Source organism: Mustela putorius, unplaced genomic scaffold (genome assembly GCF_011764305.1).
Source record: "Mustela putorius furo isolate JIRA1106 unplaced genomic scaffold, ASM1176430v1.1 tig00000095_pilon_pilon_pilon, whole genome shotgun sequence".
Classification (NCBI taxonomy): Eukaryota; Metazoa; Chordata; class Mammalia; order Carnivora; family Mustelidae; genus Mustela; species Mustela putorius.
This window is the reverse complement of record NW_025421280.1, coordinates 28,738,255-28,756,523: the sequence shown is the minus strand read 5'-3', so window position 1 is coordinate 28,756,523 and position 18,269 is coordinate 28,738,255. Positions and strand designations below refer to the sequence as shown.

Sequence of the window (18,269 nt, the reverse complement as noted above, 5' to 3'; positions counted from 1 at the left end):
TGGTTCTCTTCCAGAAGTTTCTCTGGGGCCACCCGTCTGCTCACAGTTTTGAGGACTATGGTCACCAAGGGCTGGGGATGATTCTGTTGTGACATTCTCAGGGGAGGACTTCGGTTTGTGTAAGACCATGTCCCCCAAGTGGGTCAAGCTTACTGGGGGGAGCCCTCTGTGGTAGAGACTCAGGGGGCAGGGCCAGAAGTGGCCTGAGACCCTTCATGTTTCTGGAGACTGCACCATATGCAAACGAGACCAGGATTTGGAAGGGGCAAGGTTCTCTTGGGCTGGTGCGAGCCCCTCCCCAACAGCATTGCTCCTTACCATCAGGGCTCGGAACTGACTCACCGGGCTGCGGAGGGCACAGAGGTGACGCAAGTGGCACAAGGTGGCCAGGCTGTGCAGTCCCAAGCCCGGGCTTCTGTGTCCCCAGCCAGGCCCAAAGGCATCAGATTAAATCACAGTGAAGAGTCCTGATTTTACCCTCAACTGAGCCCCACGCCTCAGGCTTGATGACTGTCACTCCTGCCATCATCCCGTGATTAAGGGGGGCCGTAATCATGCCCACTTCACAGTTGAGGCAACCGAGCCCCAGGGAGGTTGAGCAAGTTACCCAAGGCTACCCAGTCGGGTGAGTAAGAGGCCACATCCCATGTGTCTCCCGCTTGGGACTTGTGGACCCATAGACTCCAGACAAGGCCACCCCCTACCGACCTTGAGCCTGCAGTGGGAGCTATCTAGACTGGCTGGCCCAGGGTGATAAGCCCCCGGGGGAGGCCCCCAGCTCAGCCACGAGGATCTGGGCTATTTCTGCCTGAAAGGGGAGAAGGAAGTGGTTTGGCCCCTGTGCTGGGGAAGGAGGTGCAGCTGGCTCACATCCGGGCCTGCCTGGTCCGTTAGACACAAGCTCCTACACTCACGGCCTACGGGGGGTCGGGGGGGAGGCGGGGGGCGAGTAGGGCTCCCTAGCATGTCTTAGTTTTCTAAAATCAGAAGAAAAGAAATGAATACAATAATGAATATATAATAATCCAGCTTGGACTAGATGCCAATGCCATAAAATATCATTTTAAATGTGGTTTTAGTGTGTGTTTTGTTACAGAGGAAGTCATAATGTGGCCCCATGTGCATAAGGAGGCCCCAGCCTGTCCAGGTTTGACCCTGCCTCAGGCCTTTGCCTGTGCTCTTCCCTCCACCTATAGCCCTCTCTTTCTGCACCTCACAATCAAGTTAACTCCCAAAGCGCCGCTTCCTCCAGATCAGTTTAAACCCCCTCTGGGGTTCTTGCAACTCCAGACCCTCCTTCCTGAGAAGCTGTCTCCTTTAAAACATTAATCATTTCTTACTCTTCTTCATTGCTTGCTAGATTATAGATGCCAGGAGGGGTGGGGCTTGCACCTCTTGGGGTCCCTCTCTGTCCCCTAAGGATCTGGCACACAGATAAACAGTGCTCAATAAAGGCTTGTCGTGGGTGAAGCTAGGGTGTCCCTCTACACAGCTCAGAGGCTTTGCTGGACTGCATAGCATACCCAGGGCAACCAGCAGAGTCCCAGTCCCGCCCCTAGGGCTCACCTGCTTAAGGAAACAGGAACAGCCCGGGGGCAGTAGCCCCACCCCACTGACGTGCAGACCCTGAATCGAAACCAAGGCTCCTGCAGGTTCTGAGCACAGCAAGAGTGAGGGCGTTGGCCGACCAGGGGTCTCCCAGGTAAGTGCAGGGTGGGAGTCCCTTAGCCAGCCACACGCCCACTTCTGGGCCTGCCCCATGCTGGGTGAGGCCCGGGCCCCGAGGGCCTCAGCGTCATCCCAGATTTCTAGAAGACAGAGCGTGAGAGCCAGGCTGGGCCAGAAGGAGGGACAAGGTGGTAGAGACCAGGAAAGCAGAAGGAATTTCCAGTGGGAGCTGACCATTGAAAAACGGAGCTGGGGCAGGGGGGAGGGCATACCTGGCAGGGAAACAGCATGGACCAAGGTGTGGAGGGTAAGAGCTTGGTCAGTTTGGGGTAGAACAAGGATGTCCCTTAGGGCTGGAGTGTGGGGGACAAGGAGATGGGGAAGCCCCAGTGTCTGGGTCAGGAGGTCAAAACTTAGTACGGATTCATTCATCCCTGGATGTTCATCACCAGACACCCCTGCACACTCGTCTGTGCCTGCCCAGCACCAGGTAGTACTGGGGATCCAGAAAAATCCAAAATGACCTAGCCCTGGGCCAGGTCTCTGGGCGCCCTTCATATGGGGGAGACAGAAACAGACACAGTGCTTTGTGCATCTCGGTCGATTGATAGTAAATGACTCCGGCGCTCGCCCAGGCCCCTGAGCTTCCCACTCATGTCTCCCCTTGCCAAACCAGTGTGACAACAGGACTGACCCCTGTGGTTATTAGGATCGCAAGCTGACCCTCAGCCATAACCACCTGGAAACTTTGAAGAAACTTTGTGTGTCCAGGGGGCACACAACCAGGTTGTAGAGAGGGACCAAGCTAGCGCACATGGCCCTGGGGTTCTGCTTTTATTGGGCTTGGTGGGGGGGTGGCTAGGGTTTGGGGGGCTCCTTATTAGTGAATGTATAACAAGAGCAGGAATTTGAAGCATGGGAAGAAGGAAAAAAGAAAAGAAAGAAGGGGGGGGGTGATCCAAATGGCCAGTTACCGAAATCAACTAGGATGTCTGAAATAAAGGAACCTCGTGGTGGGGCTGTGGGGGTGGGGGAAGAAAACCAGGGGGTGGGGGGGGGGATATACTGGCTCTTTATCTAGTTGTGCCGCTCTCAATGTGTTTATTCGTGATAGACTTCAGTGAGTTCAAGCAGATGACTTGGCAGTCAAAGCTTAAGTCAGGCACTTGAATTAACAGAAAGAAAAACCAGCCATCAGGACTCACATGCACGGCAGACACTTGACCTCCACGAGGCAAGGCTAGGCAAAACTTGGGCAGGAGCAGAGGGGAAGATGGGAGACAGAGAAGGAGGCCAAGGCTTTGTCTAGGGGAAGAGACAGGAAAGCTGCCTGGAGGAGGGGATATTTTTGCTGGGTCTTGAAGGATAACTAGGAGTTCTCCCAGGTAGAAAAAAGAACAAACCTGGACACTACTGGATTCATGAATATTTATCATATACACAGAGCGCATAGTTCTGAATACAATAAACTGTATTTTCCCAGGCAAATATTGTCATATCCCCAAACTACAGATGAAACTAAAGGCACAGAGATATTAAGTGACTTACTCAAGTCACACAGCAGCTGAGTGGGGGAGCTGGCTCTGATTCCAGGCTCTTTGCTTTGTCACCCGACTTTATTAAATATTTCTTAATAGATCTCTTTAATTTTACTCCTCCCAGAATGCCTTTGGGCCTCTCCCAGGTGGGCGTGCTCAGCATCTGTCTTCTGGCAGAAGAAAGTCAATATTGACCAGGTTAGTCAATATGTCCCCACCTCTGGAAACAGCCCAGTAATTTTATTTATTTATTGGAGAGAGAGAAAGAGAGACAGCGAGAGAGAGCATGAGACGGAAGAAGATCAGAGGGAGATGCAGATTCCCCATGGAGCTGGGATCCCGATGCGGGACTCGATCCTGGGACTCCAGGATCATGACCTGAGCTGAAGGCAGTTGCTTAACCAACTGAGCCACCCAGGCATCCAATAAATAAAATCTTTTAAAAATAATTTTTAAAAAATCAGGACTATTCTTTTTCTTCAGCTCCCTGTCATTGGCTCACAGTTCCAGTGTTACCTTGAGCTTAAAACTGTCGAAACTCGTGTGAATTAATGTTGTTGTCCCTGACACATTACAGATGTGGCTTTGGTGCCACCAGACATGATGATGTTGGGAGCAAAGGAAGTTACTCAGGGCCACATCTCTCTAGTGTTTCTTCACTTACCATTTTCTTTTTAAGATTTTGTTTATTTATTTGACAGGCAGAGATCACAAGTGGGCAGAGAGGCAGGAAGAGAGAGAGGGGGAAGCAGGCTCTCTGCTGAGCAGACAGCCCCATGCGGGGCTCGATCCCAGGTCTAGATCATGACCTGATCATGACTTGAGCGAAGGCAGAAGCTCAACCCATTGAGCCACCCAGGTGCCCCTTCACTTACCATTTTGCCATGTCCCCATAGCTCCTGGGATGTTGATATTTATTTAAATAAAGTCAGTTCATTTTTTAAAAAAGTATTTGAGAGAGAAAGAGAGAGAGTGTGTGCACTAGCAGGAGGGACAGAGGGAGAGGGGGAGAGAATCTCTAGCAGACCCCATGCTGAATGTGGAGCCCAATGCAGAGCTTGATCTCAGGACCCTGAAATTGCACCCTGAGCCAAAACCAAGAGTCGGGTGCTTACCCGACTGTGCCACCCAGGTGCCCCTCAATAAAGTCAGTTTTTAAGCTTAAATGCATCTATTTATAAAGGGAGCTTTCTAATTCGTAATAGTGTAATAAGAATAGAAGGACAAGGAAAAATTCTGGGCGGATTTTTGGAAGAAGCCAATGAATGAATGCATAGTAGGTGCTCAAGAAACACAAGCCAGTTTCAAGCCTGTTGCTCTCACCCACTTGGAGGACTTACCCCAGGAGGAGGCACCATGAGCTGTAAGAACAGAGCAAAGTACAGGAGGTGGACCAGGCTTGACTCTCTCTCCTCCCTCCTACTGCCAGGTAACCGCTCCCCAGAAAGCCATGACAGAGGCAGGAAAACTTCCCCCACCACTGCCCCCTCGACTGGACTGGTTTGTGCAGACGCAGGTGGTTCAGCTCTCCCAAGAAGGGATCCCTGCGTGGTTCCACGGTGCCATCTCGAGAGAGTAAGGACACACACACACACACTTCCACCATGCTCTTCACCCTCTTTCCTTGTCTGCTCCCGCCCTGGGCAGATTTTCTACAGAATTCTGGACTCAGCTTGGCTTGGTGAACAGAGCTCTAAAGTCCTGGGCAGGTGGGGACTCGGTGTGGGACGTGGGCCAGCTACTTCCCATCCCTGAACCTCAGCTTTCTCTATACTAGTGGCCACCAGATCAGCACTGCCAGGGACCCATTCCCCGAAGCCAGGCATCCACCATCAATCATGGCAGGGTGCAGCCTCTGAATCCTCCTTAACACAGTGTCCCAAACAGCTGCTTTCCATCCATCAGGGACATGACCTACATGCACTTTCTACACTGGTCTGAGTTCTGAGGACATGAACAAATACATATCATTAGTTCACCCCCTCAGTTCTCAAACAAATGAAGAGAACATCTATGGCCAGCATTAGCCTAGAGACATTGAGAGAATGTCACAAAAGCCACAAAGAGGGCAGATTGGCCACCATCTCTGAGTTTTGGGGTGGGGACACCCCTAAGAATATAATGTGAGCCACGTGTTGCAATTTTAGCTTTTAGTAGCTATAGTAAAAGAAGGAAAAAGAAACAGGCAGAATTAATTTTAATCTTATCTTTTCTTCAACCCAGTATATCCAGGATATTACCATTTCAACATGAGCACTAAAGGCTCACTCATGAGATAGTATCCATTCCTTTATCCTATAGTAAGTCTTGAACCTCTGGTATCCTATGCCAAAAGCGCATCTTAAAAACCACATTTTAAGTGCGCAGTAGCTACACGTGGTCAGCAGCTTTTGGAGTAGACAGCTTGGGTCCCAAGTCTCCCCATCTTGTCCTATAGAAGGCCACCTTCTTCCTCTCTGTGACCCCAGGATAATCATAGTCACGATGATGGTGAATACTAGTAGTAATTTGGTGAGAAGTTACTGGGTATGCGGGCATTTCAGGCATCAGGAAGGCAGGCAAGGGTGGTGGGATATAGAAGAAATTCTGTCCTGGGGTCAAAGTCATCAGAGGCCTCTGCCCCTGATTGGAACATCCCTGTGCCTGAGAATCCCAAGGTGTGAAACCACAACAAAGGGGTTTAGGTTTGTTCAGTCCTGGGATGACGGGTGCACATCTCCCTCCTGTGTCTGTCCTTCCAGGGACGCCGAGAATTTGCTGGAGTTAGAGCCACTGGGATCCTTTCTCATTAGAGTGAGTCACAGCCACGTTGGCTACACACTGTCCTACAAGTAAGGCCCGGGCTAGGGGCCAGGGAAGGGGTGGGAGGGCTCCAGGGTTTCCTGGGAGGAGGCAAGGGGTGTATCATGCCACAACTGCTCAGAGAGCAGCTGGTGTCAAGTTCTAGCCAACTCTGGCTGCAGCTGCAGGTCCGGCTATAACCAGCAGATGGGGGCTTGGTGGTAACAGCCTATGTGTCCGAGAACAGGGGCTGCTGGGAGCCCAAGAGTGGCTGCTGCCCTCCCCTAACCACCCCTCCCCATTCAGCCATCTGCTTGGCAGCTCTGTGACTCCACCCACAGGAACATGTTAAGGAAACTTAGGGCAGTCCAGCTCCTTAAGGCCTCAAAACCTGACCGGGCGTCCCACAGGATTCAACAACACAAACCACTTTTCAAAAAGGACTCCAGGCCAAAGGAATTAAAAAAAAAAAAAAAAATCCAATGGCTTCACTGGAGAGTTACCCACCATGGGAAAAGTTTAGGTCCTGAGTCACACAGTCTAAGGCTTGACTCTGCCACTTACTTACATGCTGTGTGACCTTGGACAAGTTACTCAACCTATCTGTGCCTCCCCCAAAGTCCTCATCTCTAATATAAGAATGCTAAAGTCATTCAGACTGTTGTGAAAATTAAATGAGATATACTAAGCACATAGTGGGCCATTAATAAGTGCATCCATCCATTAATAGACCATTTATTGAGGACCTGCTGTGTGCCAGTGCATCGACTTAGCGTGGAGGCCTGACTCTGGTTTTCACTACCATCACTTCTACCGATCCTTTGACTCCAGCTAGACACCGAGCTAAGCTTTTATCTGCGGTAGCTTATTCCATTTTCATGAGAAATCCCGAGGTCAGCCTTAGTAGCCCCACATTATAGATGGGGAAACCGAGGCACAGTGTAGTTAGTACCAGTGTCACATGGCTAAAAAAATGCAGAAGGCTTCTAGGAACCTAAACATTAGAGCTGCACCCTCAGTGCCACCAGCTGGGGGAGGGGGTGGTGGGAGATGGGGTCGGAAGGAGGAGGAATAGGATTTCTAGTCCCAGCAGTGTCACCGCAGAGCCCAGAGCTGCTGCCGCCACTTCATGGTGAAGCTTCTGGATGATGGGAGCTTCATGATCCCTGGGGAAGAGAAGGCCCATGCCTCGCTGGACGCCCTAGTCACATTCCACCAGCAGCAGCCTGTGCGGCCACACAGGGACCTGCTGACCCGGCCCTGTGGGCAGGTAAGGGTTGGAACCCCTGGGGGACTGTAGCCACCTCGCAGGGGCCAAGCCCCCAGACTCATTTTGTTCCCATGCTCCCCATTCAGCCTCTTGTGATTCTGTCTTGCTTGTGGTCCCTGCCCTCCCACAGCCCCACCCCTTCTGGTCCCCCTTCCTTGCCTCACCCCAGCCCCCCAGGCTAATTCGTTACAAGGGTTCGTTTGTGGGGGTATAACCTTGGCTGATCTATAGGAATAATATATCTCCTTAGAAGGCTCATGGGAGTGGAAGGGGATGGCGGGGTGGGGGGGGGTGAGGGGGTGGAAGGGGTTGCTCCTACCCTCCGAAGCTACTGTGGGAGGGGCAGGCTTCCATACAAGGTTCATGGGCAAGGCAGGTCCTGAGCACCACCTTCTAGGGTTTGTCTGGGACCCTGGGACCACCCCCATCTCCCTCCTTGGGAGGGAGATGAGCAGTACACGCCCTCTGCCCTACAGAAGGATCCAGAGAACTTGGATTATGAGGATCTCTTCCTTTACTCCAATGCACTGACTGAGGAAGTCACCAGCCCCGCCCATGTCCCCAGGGAGCATCAGAATCCTTCCTCCTCCTATCCCAGGGCTGCACCTGAGAAGGTATGTGACAGAAAGCTCGCATCTCCAACACAGGGGTGGGGCAGGGGCAGAAGTGGCCAACAGCTGACAGAGGAGACTTTCTAGAGTGAAAAATTAGACCCTATAGCTCTAAATATAAAACCTTCCGGTGATTTTTCAAGACACTGCAATGAAAATCCAAACGGTGACCTCAGCTACTCCTTGTGTCCAGCACCAGCCCAGTTCCAGCCTCTCTGTTATCCTTTCTGTTGTTCTGATGCATCAAACTAGCCTCAGGATCTTTGCATGTGCTGGTCCCACCTCAGGAACTTTGCACATGTTTGTGCCACCAACCTCAGGGCCTTTGCACATGCTGTGTGTGCTCTGCTCCCAGATTTCCTATGCCTGGCTTCTTTCTTCAATTCTTCAAGTGTCTCCCTCTCCAGACTCCAGACTGGAAGTAGTCCCCTCTGCATTCTCCATCACCTCACTCTGTTCATTCACTGCAGAGCTCTCCTCACAATTTAAAAAGTCTTTTTGTGGTTTAAAAATTTGTGCATTTTCATGTTTCCTGCCTGCCTCCCCTATCAGACTGTGAGCTCTGGGAGGTATTCATAATTTAACTGGTCTTTTCCTGGGTTAAAGTTTATTTGTAGGTTTTCATGTTTCCTGTCTGCATCCCCTATCAGACTGTGATAGTGAGTGGTGTTCTCCATGCCCCCACATGGCAAGGAAGTTCTGATAATAGTGGCAATGAAACAGGCTGGTAGGATGAACATCAGTGGGTGTGGAGCTAAGTGGTGAAGGAAACAGTCAGGGAAGACCTCCTGGGGGAGGCGGTGTAGACCTGGGATGCATAGGATAAGGAGGAGTCAGTCACACACAGTGATGCAGGGAGGGTGTTTCAGGTAGAGAAAAGAGCACATGCAAAGGTCCGGAGGCTCAGTGTATTTGCAGATCAAAAGAACAACAATAGCCAGTATGTGTATGGAGTGGGCTGAATGAAAGGGAGGTCCCTGGGAGGTGAGGGGCCAGGAACAGCAGGAGCCAGTCATGCAGGGCCTTGGGGCCTGGGTGAGGAGCTGGCATTCTAGTCTAGTTGTGCAGGGGGAGTTGCAATGAGAGAGCCTGTGGCTGCCAGCTGCAGGAGGGGCTGCCTGGTGGCAGTAAGGAGGTGGCAGGAAGGAGGCAGGGACTGTCCAAGGCAGAGACTGGGAGGGACCAGAAAAGGATCCCTGGGGGTAGAGCAAGAAGAGGATATTTTAGGCATTTTAGAAGGGAATCTGGAGGTGGGGGGTGAGGGGAAGCGAGCTGCTGTCATGGCTTGAGTCCCTGGGGCCTCCATTATTTGGGAGGTGATCCCAAGATGTGCCAGTAGGGGAGTGGGGAAGTGGGACAGAAGAGGGCGGCGCAGGAAGGGCGTGTTAGGGAGCAGGTTCCCCTGTGGGAAGCCAAGGTTTGGTCTCCCCCCGGGAAGGCTGGAACTCTGCATGGGACATGCATTCCGGTTATCCCACCTTAGGGGAAAGGAGTTGGGGTATTGATACTCCATCTCCCATTAGTCCTTGGTCAAGTGCCACTCCTGGGAGATTTTAATTCTCTGCACTTCTGGCCTGCCATGGGTTCATAGAAGGACCCCGGCCAGAGTCCCCTCTGCTGGCCTTTGGGAGTGGAGCTGGGGGCACTGAGTGCTCAGGGCAAAGGGAGATGGATGGGGCATTGTCGGCATCTGCCACCAAGGTCACCTGAATGACCAAGTAGGTCAGGGCCTGAGGACTCCATCTGGCCTGTTTCTGTCTGGCCCATGAGCTAAGCATGGCTTTCATGTTTTTGAGCAGTCGAAAAGCATAAAAATGAAAATAATATGTCATGAGCTGTGAAAATCAGATGAAAGTGGAATTTGCATATCCATCAAGTTTTGCTGGAATGCAGGCACACTCACTCGTTGACGAACCATCTCAGTTGCCTCAGAACAGAGACTGTGTGGCCAAGAAACTTAAAAATATTTACTCTCTGGCCCTTTATGGAAAGAGTTTGCCAGTCTCTGGGGGAGATAATGAAGGTGTTCATGCGGAGGGGGAGGGGGCATGGGATCAGGTTTGGGGGTTCACTTGGGGTCCTTCTCACCCCTCCAGATGTCTGAGTGGGACCCATGTCCCAACCTCCAGGGCAGATTTAGAGCTCTGGTGGGTGGGATGGCCCAGGTCTCACCTGCTCTTGGTTTCAGACCTCAGCAAGCCCGGTCCTGCTTCACTGGCCAAAGGGAAGGGAGCCACGAGCACAGATGGACAGAGTCTCCACGGAGGAAGCCACTTCCTCCTGCCCCCCAAAAGCTCCTCTTGAGAAGGCCTGCCGGAAACTCTGGAGGAACCTCAAGACACTCCCTGAGACAGGCAAGAGGGTCCAGCAGCAGCTGCCATTCCACCTGCCATCTGTGAACTTGTCTTCGCTCTGGAGTGCTGGGCCACCAACAGCGACACACAGCTCAAGGACCACGCCAGGTGACACACACTGGGACGATAACGTCGACACAGACAGCTCAGTGGCCATGTCCCCTGCAAGCCCCTCATGGCCCCAGGATCGGAGAGACAGAGCCGACCCATCCAGGAAAGCCTCAAGATTGGCCAGCTGGAGTGAGGCGACCCCGAGGGTCAAGGGTTGGCACCAAGCGGTAGTGAGGGCTCTGTCCTCCAAAGTGTCCAGACCAGAGACAAAGGACTTGGCAGAATCCCAGAAGGACTGGCTCCCTGAGGAGTACCACCCACCACCACCCTTTGCCCCTGGGTACTGTTAAAGAAGAGCTTTGTCCTGGCTCTGGGGGTTGCTCACACTGGACCCCTTGTTATTAGTCCTCAGGAACCGAGAAATGTAATAAAGACATTGCTTGGGTCTGGTCCTGCAGCTGCCGGTGGGGTGACGTGGTGATTTGAGTAATAATAACCAGTTACAGGAAGGGTCTAGGGCATCTACTGTGTGCCAGGACTCACGCCAAAGCCTCCACGTTCATTATTTCTGTTCTGCCTCTGAGCAGGCCCAGCAGGTAGGTTCATGCTGCATATTTTAAAGAAGAGACTAGGGGTCAGAGAGGAGGAGAGGCACAGCCAAGGTCACCCGGTTATAGGAGGTCAGTGCCAGGATTTGAAACCCAGTCACTTGGAGTTCTTTCCCTACATCCTCTGCCCCTGGCTCACCCCTAAGTACATCCTCACCCATAAACAGAGCTCTTCACATCTTCCTCCCGGGGTTCTCGTGCAAATGAAGGAGGTGAGATTTGGAGCGGGCTTGGCACACGGTATACACTTCCAACATCAAAATCAGCTTTAGGAGAAGCATATGAGCCCCTTTAAAGAAGAAGACAGCCAGCCCCGGGTCATGGTTAGCAGTGGGTTCTGGAGGAAATCCCAGGTCACAAGACTGTGTGACCTCTAGTGAGATCCTACACCTCTCTGGGCTTGTTTTCTCATCTGGAAAATGGGGAGAGAAGCAATCTCTCTACCTCAGGATGAACCAAAAGGATGCACATAAAAACTGAGGCTTTGGCTCACAGTAGGTGCTTAGTAAGTGGAAGCTGTGGGGGGGGGGTGGTGAGCAATGACACACAGTGGAAGGGCCTGGGAAGGGGCCTAGCAGCTCGTTTCGATTCCAGGAATGACCATCCCTCCCTGGAATTACTGGGGCTCTAAGTGAGCCCCCAGATGTGGTGGAGTGGATGTGGGGCTTCTCAAATCCTCATAGTGTAGATATTCTGGGATCTGGAAAGAGATGGGCCTGGGCTCAAGGCTGCCTTTGTAGATGACGTGTGAGGTGTAGCCTTGGGCTAATGAGTCCGTTTGCTCCGAATGAAGTGTGATTGCTTCTTAGTCAACCCCACTGGGATGCCACAGGCAGCCAATGCAATGGCAGAGAGACGCGTGCTTTGTAAACTGTAAAGTACAGTGCCAGCCTCAGAGAATGACATTGCTGCCACCTCCCCCAGAGACCTCCTCTGGCTGTTCTAATGAATGAGCATGGAGTTAAAGCTTTGGTCCCTTTGAGAAGCTCAAGGATTGGGAGGAAAGAGGAGACTTAAGAGGTTGGAGGCAGGGTTCAGCCTTGGGAGGCCCGGGGGTGAGATCCCATGGGCGTGATCTCCACATCTGGTCTCTGCCCCCCAAAACTCACAGCCACCAGTGCACCTCCAGCTCTCACGGTGGCCAGAGATCTAGAAGTCAGCCACTCCCTAGTATAAATGGGGAGATCAGGGTTCAGAGGGCATAGCCACAGCCACACCCAGGGTCACGCAGTGAGGGCAGAGGTGAGAGCCCAGGCTTCCTCTCTCCCATCCGGCAGGTTTAAGGTGAAACACGTGTCCTCCAAGCAGATGTGACTCAATGATGTGTGTTTATTCCTGGAACCCAGGGAGATCGGATTCCACCATGGATTGAGGGGTCACCCCGTCCTCCTCTGACCCGGCTTCTCCTCCATGGTGCGCTCAGATGCGGATGTGGAAGGTGCTGGGTGCAAAAAGATGGAGAGTGAGTCATCAGGCAGAGAAGGTGGCCCTCCTTTGTCACCCCTCCCATCCCCGAACTCTCCCGTAGGGACTCCCTGAGGCCAGGAACCACAGCAGGAGATGGATCCCCTCAAGAACCCCAGGCTGCGGCCCCCCTCGACCCCCACAGGGGTGGAAAGCACACCTCTGTGGACGGGAGTTGACATCCTGACTCCGCCGCAGACTTGCTGTGGGACTTTGAGTGAGTGGCTACCCCTGGGCTTCAGTTTACTTCTCTGTAAAATGGGGATAATAGCCATCCCTCTGCTTGGGGCTATAATGAGGGCCAAGGGGGCAAATGCACAGGGCAACTGCCACACAGAGATGCTGTCTTCTGTAGGGCTCATTCAGTTGTCATTATTCCTGTCTCTGTCTGCTAAGAGACCAGCCGCGCTTCTCCAGGTGGTGGGGGTGCCCTCTGTGCATGTCAGGACACATAGTAATAGCCACGACTGCAACCCCAGCACACAGATATAGAGCATCTACTGTGTGCCAACCCTGCCATAAAGTCTTTCTATGTACTAACTCAGGGATCGACCAACTTGTCCCATAAAGAGCCAATCGGTTGGTATTTCCAGCTTCGTGCAAGGAGTCAGCTGGGCCTTGTAGCTCGAAAGCAACCATGGCCAATCCAAGTACAGGCAGGCCTGGCTGTGTGCCAATAAACCACTGCTGGACACGGAAATTTGAATTTCATATCCATTTCACGAGTCACAGAGCACTATTAGTCTTTAATCTTTCCCCTGCCATTTAAGAAACATAAAAATCATTCTCTGCTCATGAGAGGTACAAAAACAGGTGGCTGGGCCACCCCCTGTATTAACTGGCTATCTGCCCTACGATGGGGGCTCTGATTCTCTCCAGGACTGCCCAGTACAGTTGTACACTCTGTTCACTGCCAAATGTTCAGGCAAGTGAGCACTGAAGACCAGCCATGTTGCATTCACCCAAAGAGCTGCATCCACCCACAGGGCATTACCCACAGGGTCCCCAATTATCCCCATTTTAAAGATGCAGGGACTGAGGCCAGGAAGGCTGGGAAAGTTCTCCAAGGTCACAAATGAATGAACAGAGGAACTTTCACAAATGGAGTCTGTGAACTAGTTCTGTAGGAGCCCCTCTCAGACATGCAAAGTGGCAAGGAGTGTCACACCTGAGGAAGTCGGGTGCCCGCAGGATCATGTTCTGGAAGTCTTCCAAGGACAGCCGCCCATCGTGGTCACCATCAGCCTCATCCAGCACCTTCTCACACACCAGGCTCACCTCCTCAGCACTCAGCTCCCCCCGCGTCAGCTTGGTCACTGTCTGCTCCAGGTCCCACGCACAGATGTAGCCATCATTGTTAAAGTCTGTGCAGTGGGATGGAGGGGATATGGAGTGGGGGCACAGCTGGGCACAGGCAGGTTGGGCCTCTTGACCCCATGTTACAGAGGAGCAAAGTGAGGCACTGGAGAGAAACCAAAACCCTGCGATAATAGCTGGGTCTTGCTTTGGAATTGAGCAGAGTCCTGGTGGGAGGTCATTCATTCACTCTCCAAGTATTTATTGAGCCCCTACTATGTGCCAGGCATATGTGACTGTTTTTCATCTACTCACTCAATAAGGATTTAGAGAGTGCCTATTATGTTCTAAGCACTGTGACAAAGTTCCATTAATTCGACAGGTTTTTAGTGAGCACCTACTATGTCCTAGGCGCTGTGATAAATGTCCATTCATTCGGTCAGTCAACAAGTATTTATTGAGCATAAGAGACCGATGGGGAAGAAAACAGACACTGTTGCTGTCCTTGGGTCTCATCAGAGAGAAATCCATAAGAAATGAACAGATTATGAACAGAAATTAAGCAGCACTGCTCCGTGCTAGAAGGGAACTAGGATGTGGGGTGGAGAGTGATTGAGGGTGGAACTGCTTTTGCCCTAGACTTCAAGATGAGCAGGAGTCCAGGAAAAGGCGCTGGCAGGCAGAGGGAACAGCAGATGCAGAGGCCGGGAGGGAGGAAGAGTTTGGAGTGCTGGAGGAAGAGGAAGGCCAGTGTGGCTGGAAAGGAGTAAGGGGGTGAGGGGAGCAAGTACCAAGTGTGCAGGACAGGGCCACGCAGGGCCTCAAAACCCCCGGGGAGACATCAGTGATGGCAGCGCAGCCCCTGGTCCCAGGCAAGGTCTCGTTCCCACTCCCCACCCCACTCCCACGCTCCCCCACCCCCATGCCCTGCACGCACCATAAATTTTAAAAGCATAATAGGCTTTGAGGTCGCGGGGAGCCATTTCGCTCATCACGGAAAACATGTCCAGGAAGTTGTCCAAGGTCATGTGCCCGTCCCCGTCCTCAGAGAACACCTGGGCAATCCTCTGGCGGAACGGGTTGTCCTGGAGGCAGGAAGCAGAGAGACCATCCCTGACCCGGGACTCCGGGCTCCCTATGGAAACGCTCTCAGCATCCACCTTCCTGAAACCTTCAAGTACCCCCCACCTTCAAACTTCCTCCCGCCGGTGGCCTTCAGGCAACTCCTTGCTCTGGACCTGTGGTCTGGGTGGCCTTGACCTCACTTGTGGCTCCAGATGGAACCACGTGACCTGGTTGAGGCCAATCAGACAGCGCTACCATTGGCAACCATGATTGGTTCTGGGGTAGGTAGCGTGACTCAAACTGGCCAATCAGAGGCTTCCCTGGAAGATGCATCTGGAGGGACCTGGTTTCCGGTGGTTGGAGAGCTGGCAGGAGGGATCTGGGACCACCGGGGCTTCCCTTCACCACCTCGGGCAGACAGGCTGCCTGAGACTAAAGCCCCTTCCTGGGGGAAGCTGAGAGATGGAGAGAGACTCCTGAGCACACCCTCAGAAACCCGGGTTCCAGCCAGACCCGGTGATAGCTCTGCCGCCTGGGGTTTCTCCTCCTGTGTTCCAATACATTTTGTCCCTCTCCAATGAGGTCTCTGTCTCTTGTGATAAAATCATCTCTGCTCAGTCCCTCACCCCACAAATCCCCTTTGGCAACACAAACTATGTGACAAACATCCAGCTGAGAAGGACCTGCCTTTTTAGCGGCTCTTGCTATGAAAAGCAGAACTCAGGTTCCCTGACTACTTGCCATGCCATAGACCCCATGCCAAGCCCTTCACCAGCATTATCTCATCCCATCGTTCCAACGACTCCCCGGTCTGAATCCTGTCTCTGTCACATCCTAGCTGTGTGACCATGACCAAGTTTCTTAACCTCTCTGAACCTCACTTCTTACATCTTTAAAATGCATCCACTTCATAGGAATGCCACAGCAGGTATCCTTACTATTTTTTCTTTGCCTGCCCAATGGCCCGCAAATACCTTCAGCTCGGGCATGCTGCCGATGAGCTCGTAGGGCACCTTCACATCAGGGCTGCTGGTATAGTCGAGGGGAACAAGCTGGGGAGCCAGGTCCTGGTAGCGATAGAAGAGCCTGGTGCGGGGAGGGAAACACCGGGCAGGGCTGGGCGATGGCATGGGGAGGACTTGTCCCCTTTCTCTCATTCTTGCCACTGCTCACTACACACAGGAGGACTGAAGGATCATGGGTCTCCAAGAGTCATCTGCTCTGGGCCCTATCCTCAAGCACACAGAGCCAAACACAGGCACGTCTACCCCCTGGGGACAGGGCCATAGTGGAGAGGGCCCCAGAGCCAGGGGAAACTCAGTGGAGACATTGACACTGGGCTTTGAAGAATGAGTAGGAGCTGACCAGGCAGGTGGGGATGGCGAAAGGGAGTGTGCTTAAGGTGAGATCGTTTCACATCAAAATTCAGAGAGTCCGAGTGAATCTCTGAATCTCTGAGTATCATCACATTGTTGGCCGCTGGCTCTAGAGACCCCCCCATTCTCACATTTTCCTTCCTTCTTCCCCATAATGCAAGCATTCCTTAACTGGGCCAGAGCAGAGACAAAAGGCCAATATTCGGGATTTTTTAATGCATGCAAGACATTTTGCAAAATACCAAATACCACTGACACCAGCTAGATGGTGAGGCCAGCTCTCCACTCCAGTGTGCTCCCCTGCTGTCACCCTGTCTTCACTGGGGGCATGAAAAGCAGCAGCCTTGGTGAGACTATCTTTGGTGAGTCAGAGGTCCCCAAGCTGCTAAGGGTTGATTCCAAGGGAGATGGGAACCCCTGGGCCATATGATGGCTAGGAACTCGAAGAGGAGGTATCTGGAATTTCAGTCCTGACCACCCAGGTCCCTGTCTGGGCCCCCTCAGGGAACAGTCTGGGTCTGGGCTTCTGCATGGCCATGAGCATTTTCCTCTTCCCCTCTGAGCTTGAGTTATTCTGCTGATAAACAAAAAGCTTGGGTGGACGAAATGTCAGCCCTCTAACTCCTTGGAGCTCTGCCCATCTGCAAAGCTGGGGTCAGCCTCCCCTGTCCAAGCCTCAGTTTCCCCATCAGTAATCTGATTCTGATGGCCAGGGTGACCCTATGAGCTGTCCTCACCCAGACAATGGGGCTCACTGGTGAAAGGTGTGCCCATCAATAATGGATATTCCATGCCCACACAATTCGGGCCTTGGCCCCTATCACTCTGTATCTGAACCCTGGCCGGCTTGGGTTTCATAGCTCCGAGTTCATGGGTCAGGGCCTCTGGACAATGGCTGCGTGGGCACTGAGCAGTAACGTGGGATACCCATCTATGCCTCTCTAGTGCATGCCAGCAACCTGCAGCAGCCACAGACTGCCTACCCGCACCCTTACCTGGATGCTACCCCCACAACCCAGAGCTGATTCTAGCCTCTGCCCCCAGGTGCCCAGCCTTCAGTCCCAGCCTCTTCACACTGGCCGCGGGAGGGGGGATCTTTCTAACATGCTGATTCCCACTCCCCCACACCCCTGCTCACATACTCTCCATGACTCCCCACAACCCTTGGGAGAAAGCCCAAGCTAATCAACCTAGAGACAGTGACAATGTGACAAGACGTGGCTTCTCAGCATCCCCATCTCGGCCTCCATCCACTGACCATGCCCGCAATCCCTCCCTTTGTGTTTTAACCACCATGGGGCACTCAGCCCTGGTCAATTACAAACATCCTCCAGCGAAGGAGAGAAAGTTGTTTCCAGATCTTCCTCCCTTTCTCCCCAGACTGACCTCATGATTTCCTTTCTTGTGAAGAAGGTGCAATCCTGCAGAGAGAGATAGATGTCGGCTTGGCCCAGAGCCTGCTTCAGAGGCCACCTTCCTCTCCCTCCCACTGCGCGGCCATTTCTGCCTGTTGTTGCACACAGAGCTGCACCAGGAATGCTTGTTGGCTGCACACCCAGGACAAATGATGCTGTCCCCACTTCTCAGGCCAGGAAGCCAAGGCTGCCAAACCTCCTGAGGGCCCAGCCCATCACCCCTACCTGATACACTTCCAGCTGCTCATGAGTGAAGACTGTCTGCTTGTTGCCCATGGTGATGACTACTGCCAGGACTCTGAGACAAGCTCCCAAAGACCCCAGTCTCCTCAGGACCACACAGGCTTCCAGGCAGCTGCACACCAGTGTCTGGGCAAATCTCCCTGCCCTGGCGTCACCTGCCCACCCGCCCGTCACCCCCAGCCTGGTGAGATCAAGTTACAGCTGAGCTCTCTGGGCAACAGCCCGAGTACGTTCATGGCCATCAGGACAAGATGGACTGCAGGAGGTCCCAGAAGAGCAGACCACATCTGCCATGACTGGGTGAAGTGGGGGTATGGGGCCCCTTCCAGAGACACGCAGGGTGATGGGGAGACAGCAAGCAGATCCCAGCTCAAATACCACCTCTCCACCCACCAGCTTTGTGCCTTAGACACATCACCTGTAAGCCTCGTTTGTAAGTTGGAAGTTATATTAGTACCTAACTCATCGAGTCGTCCTGAAGATCTAACGAGACCATTAAAAATTTTTTTAACCATTTGGTTTAAATCAA

General features: G+C 52.7%; 2 protein-coding genes across 6 annotated transcripts; one reads left to right on the top strand and one right to left on the bottom strand.

The window, feature by feature from the left end:
* The first annotated feature begins 1,560 nt into the window (after positions 1-1,560).
* HSH2D (hematopoietic SH2 domain containing) lies at positions 1,561-10,730 on the top strand. 4 transcript variants are annotated; one of them, XM_045082312.1, is made up of 7 exons: positions 1,561-1,702; positions 3,331-3,404; positions 4,636-4,781; positions 5,948-5,999; positions 7,081-7,257; positions 7,734-7,871; positions 10,057-10,730. In XM_045082312.1, exons 3-7 carry the CDS (start codon positions 4,657-4,659, stop codon positions 10,621-10,623), a joined length of 1,059 nt encoding a protein of 352 aa, XP_044938247.1. In that variant the 5' UTR covers positions 1,561-1,702; positions 3,331-3,404; positions 4,636-4,656; the 3' UTR covers positions 10,624-10,730. The 4 variants fall into 4 exon arrangements, with proteins under 4 accessions (XP_044938247.1, XP_044938246.1, XP_012916049.2 ...); XM_045082311.1 differs by having other exon boundaries at positions 7,072-7,257; XM_013060595.2 differs by having other exon boundaries at positions 5,948-6,037; positions 7,092-7,257.
* A 1,466-nt stretch (positions 10,731-12,196) lies between these two features.
* Positions 12,197-17,854, bottom strand: CIB3 (calcium and integrin binding family member 3). Of its 2 annotated transcripts, XM_004761090.3 has the most exons (6): positions 17,723-17,773; positions 17,469-17,503; positions 15,681-15,792; positions 14,579-14,726; positions 13,514-13,709; positions 12,197-12,322 (listed from the first exon to the last, which is right to left on the bottom strand). In XM_004761090.3, exons 1-6 carry the CDS (start codon positions 17,771-17,773, stop codon positions 12,301-12,303), a joined length of 564 nt encoding a protein of 187 aa, XP_004761147.1. In that variant the 3' UTR covers positions 12,197-12,300. The 2 variants fall into 2 exon arrangements, with proteins under 2 accessions (XP_004761147.1, XP_044938256.1); XM_045082321.1 differs by lacking the exons at positions 15,681-15,792; positions 17,469-17,503 and having other exon boundaries at positions 17,723-17,854.
* Positions 17,855-18,269: the final 415 nt, after the last annotated feature.

What these genes read in the sequence shown, in the direction of transcription:
- HSH2D (XM_013060595.2), top strand. Translation starts at nt 4,657, where the DNA reads ATGACAGAGGCAGGAAAACTTCCCCCACCACTGCCCCCTCGACTGGAC. An exon ending in CACGGTGCCATCTCGAGAGA is followed by an intron (nt 4,782 to 5,947) that starts GTAAGGACACAC and finishes CTGTCCTTCCAG; the next exon opens with GGACGCCGAGAATTTGCTGG. An exon ending in TGACCCGGCCCTGTGGGCAG is followed by an intron (nt 7,258 to 7,733) that starts GTAAGGGTTGGA and finishes TCTGCCCTACAG; the next exon opens with AAGGATCCAGAGAACTTGGA.
- CIB3 (XM_004761090.3), bottom strand. Translation starts at nt 17,773, where the DNA reads ATGGGCAACAAGCAGACAGTCTTCACTCATGAGCAGCTGGAAGTGTAT. An exon ending in ACAAGAAAGGAAATCATGAG is followed by an intron (nt 15,793 to 17,468) that starts GTCAGTCTGGGG and finishes TCCCCGCACCAG; the next exon opens with GCTCTTCTATCGCTACCAGG. An exon ending in TTATGCTTTTAAAATTTATG is followed by an intron (nt 13,710 to 14,578) that starts GTGCGTGCAGGG and finishes CCCACTGCACAG; the next exon opens with ACTTTAACAATGATGGCTAC.